This window comes from Euleptes europaea, chromosome 7 (genome assembly GCF_029931775.1).
Source record: "Euleptes europaea isolate rEulEur1 chromosome 7, rEulEur1.hap1, whole genome shotgun sequence".
Classification (NCBI taxonomy): domain Eukaryota; kingdom Metazoa; phylum Chordata; class Lepidosauria; order Squamata; family Sphaerodactylidae; genus Euleptes; species Euleptes europaea.
In genome coordinates, this window is record NC_079318.1 from 508,749 (window position 1) to 521,355 (window position 12,607).

General features: G+C 40.6%; 1 protein-coding gene across 1 annotated transcript in view; it reads right to left on the reverse strand.

Moving 5' to 3' along the window:
* Positions 1-12,607, reverse strand: part of AHI1 (Abelson helper integration site 1) — a 142,221-nt gene that overhangs the window by 70,643 nt on the left and 58,971 nt on the right. The window contains 2 exon segments of the mRNA XM_056853225.1: positions 8,694-8,896; positions 10,958-11,098. Of these exon segments, the coding sequence (XP_056709203.1) occupies positions 8,694-8,896; positions 10,958-11,098 (344 nt within the window).

Below are 12,607 nucleotides of genomic sequence, written 5' to 3' on the forward strand. Positions count from 1 at the left end.
AAAAAAGCTAATAAGTTGTTAGAAGGCTCTGGCTTGGCTTTAAATCTTATTCCAGGAAGCGTATAGAGAGTTATATATATATAAAAAAACCTAACTCTCTATAAGATTTTTTATTTCTTGATGTTCTTGTCTAGGAGTTAAAGGTTCCAGTTGTGTAATTTGTACTGTCTCACGCAATCCGTGTGTTTTCTGTAGTTTTCTCAATTGAAATTCTTCGTAAGCTGTTGGTCTTCCTCAGTTGTGTGTCTCGTATCTGCGGACTAACAGAATTTGAACAAATAATAACTAAATCGGAAGACCACTGGCTGGTCTATCAACTCCTTTTGACATACGATACTGAGACGGAACAAGTTAAAATATGTATGGACCTTGTTCTTGTTTGGAGGTTCTAGCAGGGGAGCGCAGCTATCATATACCCTTGACAGAAGCACGGTACACTCCATCTATCTGGGATGGTCGTCCTCTTCCACCGAGCGCACAGCTTCGGGAGGGACGCACATGGAGCAGTGAGGGAGGTAGGGGACACCCGCCTAGCCAGCCAGATCAGCCAAATCAACCCTGGCGATCAATGGGGTGACAGATGTCGCAGCCAGATTGCCCTCACAATGCCTCTGTGACTGACATAATGCCTTTTTTACTAAGCGATAGGGACCCCAAGGCTACATTGTCAGTGGCAAGATTTGTTTCAATCCTTATATCCCTCCAACACTAGATATATGCTGCTCAAGATCAATTGATCAAGGAGCTTCTAAGGGATAAAAGGAAAGGAAAATATGTATGATTAAATGGATGCAAAACTTTGGAGAAATGATACGGATGAAATAATGGGAACTGCTATGGACTAAAGAGATAAAATTTTCATCTTCCCAATCCATCAGAGAAAATTGGTACAAGATGTTTTACAGATGGTATGTATCTCCAAAAGATCTTCAAAAAATGTACAAAGCAGATCAAGCTAACTGTTGGAAGTGCTCAGACACAGCAGGAACTTTTTTTTCATCAATGGTGACCAGTACCAAAAGCCAAAAGTACTGGCGGAAAATTCACAGAGAAATTCAGACAATGTTGCAAGTAAGCTTTGAATTAGAACCCAAATATATGTTATTGGGTATAACCCCTCCCCAAGTGAACTCTGTTAACAAATAACTTTATCAATACACAACTTCTGCTGCTAGAATTGTCTACGCCAGATACTGGAAATCCAACACAATACCAGCTACTACAGAATGGAGCAGCAAACTTTTTGACTTTGCACTAATGGCTCAACTAACTCTTCTGTTAAAAATGAACCCAGTGGATGAATTCATGATAAAATGGCAACCTTTATATGATCATTACTCACGTGACAATGAATACTTATTAAAAATAAGGAGTTTAGTGAATTACTCTAGAAATTATTGAGCGAGTGTTTATAACAATGGTTACATGTTTAAAATGTAAAAGGTAAAGGTCCCCTGTGCAAGCACCGGGTCATTCCTGACCCATGGGGTGACATCACATCCCGATGTTTACTAGGCAGACTTTGCTTACAGGGTGATTTGCCAGTGCCTTCCCCAGCCATCTTCCCTTTACCCCCAGCAAGCAGGGTACTCATTTTACCGACCTCGGAAGGATGGAAGGCTGAGTCAACCTTGAGCCGGCTACGTGAAACCGACTCCCATCGGGATCGAACTCAGGCCGTGAGCAGAGCTTGGACTGTAGTACTGCAGCTTACCCCTCTGTGCCAAGGGGCTTAAAATTACTGATGTTATTTTGACCAGATGATAGTTAAGACTGTGTAATGCTCGAAAGCAGAAATAGATTTGATCTTTTTCTCTTTATTCCCTTTCTTACTTTCTGTATCCCTTATAAAAACGATAAAATATAAACAAAACAACAAAGATAAATGTAAAGTTCTGCATTTAGGCAGGAAAAATCAAATGCATAATTATAGGTTGGGGGAGACTGGTCTTAGCAGTAGTGTGTGCAAAAAGGATCTTGGGGTCTTAGTAGACCAAACACTGAACATGAGTCAGCAGTGTGATGCGGTGGCTAAAAAGGCAAATGCGATCTTGGGCTGTATCAACAGAAGTATAGTGTCCAGATCACGTGAAGTGATGGTATCACTTTACTCTGCTCTGGTTAGATCTCACCTAGAGTACTGCGTTCAGTTTGGGGCACCGCAATTTAGGAAGGAAGGATGTATGTTTAGCCTGAAGAGAAGACTGAGAGGGGATATGATAACCATCTTCAAGTAGTTGAAGGGCTGTCATACAAAGGATGGTGTTCAGTTGTTTTCTGATGCTTTTCTGTTTTCTGTTCTGTTCAGAAGGTTGGACCAGAACCAATGGGTTGAAATTAAATCAAAAGAGTTTCCATCTAGACATTAGGAAGAATTTTCTAACAGTTAGAGCGCTTCTTCAGTGGAACAGGCTTCTTCGGGAGGTGGTGAGCTTTCCTTCCCTGGAGGTTTTTAAGCAGAGGCTAGATGGCCATCTGTCAGCAATGCGGATTCTATGACTTTAGGCAGATCATGAGAGGGAGGGCATCTTGGCTATCTTCTGGGCATGGAGTATGTGTGTGTGTGTGTGTGGGGGGGGGGAATGTAGTTGTGAATTTCCTGCATTGTGCAGGGGGTTGGACTAGATGACCCTGGTGGTCACTTCCAACTCTATAATTCTGTGATTCTACCTTGTTTTCAAGCACTGTTCCTTTTAAGAACAGAGCAACATGGATTATACTGAAGCATAACTTTAATAACTTCGTTAACTCTTTTGGTTTCTGAGATAAATGGAGATGGGTACTGAGGAATAAAACCCCTTCAAATGGAGGAGCTCATGCTGTCTGAGGAGCCTACTTTTGGTGACAATTCAATAAGGGCAGGCTCGTTGCATATCATGGGGGGGGGGAGACCATTGCCTCTATACTCCTCCAAACTATAGGACAGGGAAGCAGCCTATCGCCAGAGAGAATGCCTCTACCATACCCATTCTCTCTAGCTGAGCCCATCTGCCAGCAAATACAAATTACTGTCCTTGCCTAGAAAGCACAGTCCCAGAAAACAAAACAGCTAACGCCAGCACAGGACCTATGCTTATTATAATCCTCAAACCATTCCAAAGCCAGTGAGCTAGAATAACAATAGATGGGAAATGGAAATTTTGTAAACCAAAATGCCATTAGGGATTATCCTATTTGGCAGAAACATTGCTAACTGGTTAGACCAGGGGTCCTCAATGTGGTGCCCATGGGTGCTATGGCACCCGCTGATACTTTTTTTGGCACCTGCCAAGTGTTTTTAGAAAGTGGGGCGGGGGCAGGTAGGGCTTTTGCCCAGTATGCTACTGATTAGCTATTGGAAATTTAATTGGGTATACAGATTTTTTTTTTAATGTTGCTTTGGCAGCAGCTGCCACCACACCACAAGGATCTACACTGTGTTACTAAAGTTAAGCTGTGGCAGTCATTTTGTGGCTGGCCCTGCCTCCTGCAGCAGCCATTTTGTTGTTGCGCCCACCATGCTGTGTAAGGATTCCAAATGCGCCCACAGGCTCAAAAAGTGTGGGGACCCCGGGTTAGAAAATGTCCCTGACAGGCACACATTTGGAAAATTATTGTCTCCCTTCTCTGCCCACCCCTCCCTCTGCTTGCAAAAATGAAACTAGACAGAAGGGATTGCAATGCCGGTAATCATTATTATTATTTGATTGTATGCTTTTGTGTTCAGTCTGCATACTTGCTTTTATGGAAATGCTAGGCCTAGAGTATAAGAGCTGGTTTGAAACACTATGTATTCGTGTGCACACACATGAGGGCTTTGGGAAGGTGGCACCCGGGAGCCATGAGTCAGTAAATCAGGCTCTCTGTGTCTGGTACAGCCCTCCACCAATACACGGCCCAGAATTACCTACTGCTTAAGGAATGTTAAGTTTTGGTTCCCCGTCCCAGATCATGTAGCTACCTAAATCCCCGCCTCAACCCCCACTGATAGGCCTATGCTAATCCAAAGGTGTCCATCATTGGGTCTTTGTGTATCTATGCTCTGTATTACGTATATTGTAACACCCCGGACCAGAGGTTATAAAAGTTGCTGTAATCCTTTGTTCTGGTGTGTATTGCCCTACTTGCTTTGGGGCAATCACACCCGACTGCATTATTTTGGCCACAATAAACAGATCGTTAATCTTCCAACCTCCGACTGTATTATTTATCATTGGCTACTAAATAATACAGGAGCACTTCAGGATGTACAAATATACCCTTTCCTATGTTGCCATTGTGAACCTTTTCATTTAGCCTATTTTCATGGCTGCAATTCCCATTACTTTATTTCTGTTATGGCATTTATATGCCATCTATACACCATTTTTATGCAAGAAAAAGCATCAGTTTTAATGGTAGTATTTCGATTGAAAATTTTCAGAATGTATGGGGGGAAATAACTGCAATTTCATCTCAAGCACAGAGAAGAACCCAAGTCAGAACCGTATTTTTGAATCAGAGTACATATCACAACATCTGGTAACATTTCTAATCAGAAAGTTTCTGGCCACTCCCAAATATTGGAAATAATTATTTCTGGATTAGAGCATTTATGATATTTATAAATAGGTGTGGATCAGAGCAGTTACTAATTAGTAAACTTCTTACAATTTGTTTTGTTTTTTCCATTAGAGTGTAATTTCAGCCAGTGCTTATTCTGGCATATCTTTGCAAGGCCTGAGCTCATACCTGGAACATCTGTGCTTTTTTTTTTTTGAAGGCCCTAAACAGGTGTGAAGTGGGCATCTCTCCCTGCTCAGTAACAACATTCACTTGGGGGGCGGGCGGGAGAGAAGAATTTCCATGTCAGAGGATGACATTTGCAAACAGACATAACTCTGGACATCTCTTTTTCTAGAAACTAAGTACTAGTACACAGACTGGAAACACGGTACTTGGAAAGTGTTAAGAAATCAGAAGAATTAAATCTTCTGAATCTTTTTATTTAAAATATTGTCGAAGGCTTTCACGGTCAGAGTTCATTGGTTCTCGTAGGTTATCCGGGCTGTGTAACCATGGTCTTGGTATTTTCTTTCCTGACGTTTCGCCAGCAACAGTGGCAGGCATCTTCAGAGGAGTAACACTGAAGGACAGTGTCTCTCAGTGTCAAGTGTGTAGGAAGAGTAATATATAGTCAGAAAGGGGTTGGGTTTGAGCTGAATCATTGTCCTGCAAAAAGTAACAAAGGTAATGTGCTAACCATTGTCCTGTAAGTATCAAGATAATGTGCTAATGAGGGTGTGGTATGTTAATATGTAACCATTGTATCCTGAAGTGATCTGTTAATGTGTGAAATCCAAAGCTAATCTGCATGGTTATTGTTGACTGTAGTCAACAATATTTTTATTTAACTTTGTCACTGCTAACATAATTTTTTTTGAGAAGACCTTTACAGAATGGTTTGTATAAGGTAAGCAGAGTATTAAACAGCCAAATACTGGTATATTTTAATCATTCTAAAGTTGAACAAAAGAATTGGTATAAAGTTAAGGAAGAGACTGGGGAAATAAGCAAAAGCAAAAAACACACAAAAGTATTGAACATGAAGAAAAAAGCAACACTGTCAAATTAATGCAAATGCAAGTTCTACAACTATTTTGTAAATACAGCAATCTCTACTTATGAAAAAGCCATAACTATACACAATCCTAAAAGATACCACATTGAGCTGTGTAGGGCTATCTGGTGAGCTTCTTGGATAAACATGGACTTTCCCAAAATATTGTGAATGTACTAGCAAGCTTGCTTTTCAAGAAAATATTTGTAAGTGTAATAATTGTAGTTACTACCGCTGTAGCATTGATAAGGTAACTTTAACTTTCCTTGTCTAATAAAGCATTTTTCTGAACAGTCCATATCACCTGATCCTCTGAACATCCAGTCCTAAGCCGAGTTACACTTTTTCAGGTGCACTGAAGTCAGTGGGCATAGAAGAGTATAACTTTATTTTGAATTGTGCTGTCAAACACTGACTTCCAGTGGTAAAGCTTCTCAATCCAATAGTTTCATAAGACTACTTTGTGATTGTTCTAAGGGGGTAGAAGGTCTGAAGTCTTCTGCCACTGTTCTCCCACATCCTTAAAAGTCCCTTTAAAAATACAAATAGGGAACTCAGGACTGGCTCTAACATAGCACTGCCAGGGGAATAGGATAAATTAATTAGTATCAGAGACTACTAGAGCACAATAATTACAATTATTCCTTAAGGAAAACTAATTTGGGCTTTATGTTTTTCAAGAATACATGACAGAAAGGTTTGTACACAGTTTAGCATAAAGCAGTAAAATAGTGTGGGCACAACTTAACAGTGTATTACGTGAGATCAATATAGTTTAAGATGAAAGGGCTCCATGTATATGTAAATATTGTTATTACTAGAGGCAAAACACACACATGGAAACATTATCCTGTTGAAAGAAAATGACATAAATGTTTTAGAATTAAATGAATACCTGTGCCAAACTTGATTGAAAATGCATAATTACAATATTTAGCATGGCTCATAAATTTCAGATGTTTATATTCATGTTAAGTTCATTTTTATCCAAGAAGCTCACCAGATGGCCTTACACAGCTCAATTCCTCTCAGCCTCCTCTATTTAAAGGGTTATTCCAAGGATAAAGTAATATAATATGTATTGTAACTTACTCTGTCCCTTTGGGATATAGACATTTAGATAAATAATTATACCCTAGAATGCCAATCACTCACAGCTTCTGTATAAACATTAGTTCTTTTTGTATCCTTTTGTTCAATATTAAATCAGCTCTATTATATACAGCGACACCACAGATATCATATAAAACAAATTAAACAACTTATGGGTAGTGGTAAGCTGCAGTACGGTAGTCAAAAGCTCTGCTCACGACCTGAGTTCTATCCCGACGGAGTTGGTTTCAGGTAGCCGGCTCAAGGTTGACTTAGTCTTCCATCCTTCTGAGGTTGGTAAAATGAGTACCCAGCTTGCTGGGGGTAACGTGTAGATGACTAGGGAAGGCACTGGCAAACCACTCCGTAAACGAAGTCTGTCTAGTAAACTTCGGGATGTGACGTCACCCCACGGGTCAGGAATGACCCGGTGCTTGCACAGGGGACTACCTTTACCTTTTTTATGGTCTGAATACAACTCCGCTAACTATGGTTGGTCAGGGCATGTAAACGCAGGGTCTGAAACTATTGTCTGAAGTTGGTTTATTACCGTATTTTTCGCTACATAACACGCACCTGACCATAAGACGCACCTAGTTTTTAGAGGAGGAAAACAAGAAAAAATCTGAGTCGCTCTCCTCCTCCGTGGAAGTCAGGGTCTCTCACTCTGACTGACGTCAGCTAGAGGACTCCTGACCGCTCTCCTCCTCGGCCTCCGCTCTGTTCCGGCGCGCCCAGCCGGCTCTGTGCAGCCCCGCCCACCTCCCAGCTGGCCATCGGGGTGGGGAACGCCTGCTCATGTTGTTCCGGTGCGCCCAGCCAGCTCTGTGCGGCCCCGCCCGCCTCCCAGCTGGCCGTCAGGGTGGGGAACGCCTGCTCGCATCGTTCCGGCGCGCCCAGTCGGTTGGTCTTCCCCGGCTTCTGCGGGCCGTCCAGGCTGCTCGGCTCCTGCCCTGGATGGACCGGGCTAGGGTCCGTCTCGGGACACACATTCACTCCATAAGACGCATAGACATTTCCTCTCACTTTTGAGGAGGAAAAAAGTGTGTCTTATGGAGCGAAAAATACGGCAACTACAGTCTAACTATGAGTGACATGGGAGCTACCTGGAGGCTGCTTCCCAGCTGGAGAAAAAAGGTTAGGGATAGGTGGGAGCAGGGTGGGAGAAGAATGGGGGAGGGGGAGAATAAAAAGGGGTTCCAGGAACAGGCCAGGGAAGTTGTTGTTGGCCACCCCAGATTGCAGAGGGGTGAGTCCAGCCAGGGGGGAGGAGGAACCAGGTGGTGCAACACCCCCCCCATTCAGAGGCCTGTGGGAACCTTCCTTCAGAGGGTGAGCAAAAGGTGGACCAATGGCCATCTCGGGTGGAGCAGGCAGAGCCTCACACATGTGTATTTATTCACATATATACTAAATGCAACAAAATTCATCAAGAGTGACTAGATCTCAAAACACCTAAGAGTCCTGGGGCAAATCAAAGTCTAACACATTTCCTGTGGCACAAACTTTTATAGACAGGAACATGTTTTATCATGAACAATAAAAGAGCAATAGTCAATCATAATAAACTTCAACCAAGGTGACTGGATGCTTATCTCAACAGAAAGGCTATCACCTGCCCCTGGAAGAATGATACAGCAAACTAACATAAATCTTTGATTATGAAATTCCACACACCCAGGGACAGAGATTTCCTCAAGGTGGTACTTGAAGACGGCCCATCTAAACCAGCAGCAAAATGTATACAACGGAGAAGCTCTCTCCCAGGTATCAGGACATTTACAATGAGATAAGAAAATAAGGCCAAGGCCAATAGTACAAGTAAAGTAAAAAAATATATTTTATTACTCAGCTAAGAATTCCTATGCAATCCTATGCAATTATGTGAGACTAAGCCGATTGGCCTAAGCAAATTTAAGACAGTCTAATTCTGCACAGGACCTGCGCTGTTGGGAACAAGAGGCAAAAAATTTAAATCCTGCCTCCCCTCCACATAGATCAATAGTAAAAATAATTAACATACTGTGACAGAATCCAGTTTCTGTTTAACTTTTTGCATTCTCATAGATACTCTTGAAACTCTGGCAAATTGGTCAGGTTGAGACATTATTGCATCTTTCTGCACAGAAATATCTGCAGAATTGCTGAGAAGCTGTGGACCTCTAGGCGATGCTGATAAACGCAGCCCTCTAAAGTCTTTTGCTAGTTCAGCTTCTTGCTGGGCAACTGTAGAGGGGGGGGAAATTGAACCACACTGAGTTGATGATTCATAAAACCTTTCTGAAAACTTTACAAAACATAGATGCACACAGGACACAAGAACTAGATTGTGGATATGCAATGCAAGAAAAATAGTTTTAAAATTCATTTTTCTCCTCAAATACATTTCTAGGCAAATAGATTATAGACATGTGATAGGCAAAGTATTAGTACAATATAGTCCCCAGAACTTCCCATCCGCTACGATTTCGGTCATTTTGTTCCATGCAAACCAAGACAGAAGCAAGCTAAAAATGCACGAAGGAACAACTGCCAAAACCTTTTTTGTCTTATTAGTACATGTTATGTCTTTTGATGTCTGAGAATATTTCAAAATTCTCATAACAATTTTTCAATATTCTCAACAATTTTTCAATATTCTCATAACAACATTTCACTGTTTCTCATAACAAATGACCTCTGGAAGGGTATATATAGGGACTTAAAATTGTAAGAGGTTGGAAATTCATTGTCAGGTATGCCTGCATGCTGTCTGTCTAAGAATTTTCCCAGTATAACACATTAATGGTATGTAATTTTATTGTATTTTTTACTGTATTTCAGATCTGTTATAACTTGTTTTAATCTGTTATATTTTTCCATTTAATCTAATTTTCATATATTCCATATATACTTGTTTTTTTACTTTTCATTAATAATCTTGAAGCACTAACAATAAAAAGAATTCTAACACAATTCAAAGTTGTATCATTACTAGAAACAGCCACTTATCACAGTAATTGATCTGCTTCAGTTCTGTTCCTTGATCTGAGAACAGAGCTGCCACACTGGAAGCACTTTCAAATCTCCCCCCCCCCCCCAAAAAAAAACCTTCTGGAATGGCAGAAATAATAGCCAGTTTATTAGATGAAAATGGGTCATACCCCAAATGAGAAAAAGTGAAGAATCCTATGGATAAACAATTTGTGAATAATTGTAACAGCGGAAGCTTAGTGCTCCCATCTCACTTTCCACCAGTGTCTCCATAAGGACACAGGTAAACAAATCAGAAATTTCTCACATTGCCACTGCAAGCAATACAGCTACAGTAGGATTCAGAATTCACAGGACTGTGGTTTACAGGAATGTGTCTTCCCTTTGCCTTCCCATGCTGACACTGCAAACCACTTTGTTTATATCAACACACGAGATAGGGTCACACTGGGGCACAAGTCTGGGTGAACATCTTTAAATTCATGGTAATGCAGATATACCCATTCCTGACAATTTGTGACTGTGAACTCGGAATGTACTTGCTATGTTTTCCTTGTAATAACACTTGTCTACTACTAGAGGATGCTTGGAAAGAGACAATAACCTCCTTTACCCTTTTTTCATTATTACCTAGCTACAGCTAAAGCCGTTCTGATATTTTATTTGCACTTAAGTTATGTGGGCTGTCCCTAAGTCTGTTCTTTACCATTATTTCTGAAACAATCAACAAGGCAATATGCTCTGAAAAGGTGGGTGCTGTTTACAAGGATTTCAGGCTTAGTCACCCACTGTTTGCAGAGAAAATTTAAGCATAGCAGATAAGGAAATACCTTTGGAAAAACTCTTGTGCTGATCACTAGGTTCCACCTAGTAAACCAATAAACGAAAGTCTAGCAGCCAGATCCCACTTTTAATTGACAGGTCAGGGTTTTTTGTTTGTTTGTTTTTAAACCACACTTTTTTTCAGTGTCAAAGCTGATTGGGATGTCAAGTAGAGTCTCACAATGTTAACTGACAGTGCCATCCTAAGCTGACTTACACCCTTCTAAGCCCTTTAACTTCAATGTACTTAGAAGAGGGTATAACTCTTCTTAGGATAGCACTGTTAATCTTCTGCAAGTGAAATGATCACAGACTCCATTGTAAGTGAAGGAGTATATCTGAGGCCAGAAAGAAAATAACACTCAAGGACTGCTGCATGTCTCTTTCCTTGGGAAAGGAAGCGTTATGAAGTTAGCTTCCTAAAATAGGTCAAAATGCTCTCAAGACATATTTACATCACAGTATAGAGGCATTAAACTGTTCTTTCGTTACCTTTGTAATCATAAATGTACACAAGTATTGGGTGGTTTTGACCAAAGGCACAAAATGACACCATATGCTCATGTGGATGGAAGGCAACATCGCGAAGGGGAGATGAGAAGGAAAGGTCAGAATACATTGCTACCTGATCACCTATAAAAGAAAAGAAGTTGTGACAGGCAGCACTTCATACATTTCACTGTCAGTATGGCCATTTTGTAGGCACCTCATTCAAAAAGTTCCTATGACCAACAAATTCATCTAGAATTGGCAAAGACAATTGTTTTTTAAAATTTTTTGTTAACTTAATGCCAGCTTGAGCTAATAGGAAACACAGGGTATAAATGTTTTAAGATTAAACAAGAAGATTAAGAACTTGAAAAGGGAAATCAGGACAGGAATAATTCAAAAAGGGCAAGAGTCCAGTAGCACCTTAAAGACTAACAAAAATATTTTCTGGTAGGGTATGAGCTGTGGTTCACGAAAACTCATACCCTACCAGAAAATATTTTTGTTAGTCTTTAAGGTGCTACTGGACTCTTGCCCTTTTTGACTACTGCAAACAGACTAACATGGCTACCCACTGTGAGGAATAATTCAAACATATATACATTAAATATTTGTCAGCATACAAAAGAACTCCATTAATAAAGGTACTGAGGGGGCCCCACGGCTCAGCAGTAGAATACCTGTTTGGTATGCATAAGGCCCCAGGGTCAATCACACAGCATATTCAGTCCAAAAACATGAAAACATTTTTTGCACAATGTGTGAGGAAAGGCATATATGCAATGTAGCACCTGGTTGAAACTGCTTGTTTCATAATGTAACACCTGCAGTTGTTCTAAGAACTTTTCTCCTTCCATTTTTGATGCTTGTTTTAATAAAGTACATGCTTCACCTCTATACATTAATTCCATTTCTGCCTTGCTGTAGTAAATATGCAAATACCAGCATTTTATTAGTCCATAATGTTATTCCTATGTAATTTTTGTAGCACTTCCAGTTAGTTTACTTTTAAACTATATAATTGAAGAAATGTACATTCATCACCCTTCATAGCCTGCAAAAGGTTTTAATTCTGTGACTATAGCTATTGTATCGAAGACCAAGATAACAGGTGCCTTACAAAGCACAGGAAGCTGAAATGCAACTTCACATCTATCCTACTGCATGGCCATCAGTCAGTTCATAAATCTAATATGAAGACATTAACAACGGCCTTTTCTTTTCACACATCAGAGACCCACACATTCTGCACTGACTTTTTAACATATGGACATCAGCCATAGAAGATGTGCTGAAAAGCACTTTAAGCAATATTAACCTTTACCTATTACGTGCCCTGACCTGGATGGCCCAGGCCACGCCTATCTTGTCAGATCTCAGAAGTTAAGCAGGGTCAGCCCTGGTTAGTCCTTGGATGGGAGGAATACCACCAAGGAATACCAGGGTTGCTATTCAGAGGAAGGCCCTGGCAAATCACCTTTGTTAGTCTCTTGCCTTGAAAACCCTACTGGGTCCCCATAAATCGGCTACGACTTGACAGCATTTTACACACACATTATGCCTTTGTGAAAATACAATTAATACACTCCAGTTCAAATGCAAATTAATTACTTTGTTTTCCCAAACAACAATATCCATCAGTCTGCATCACAC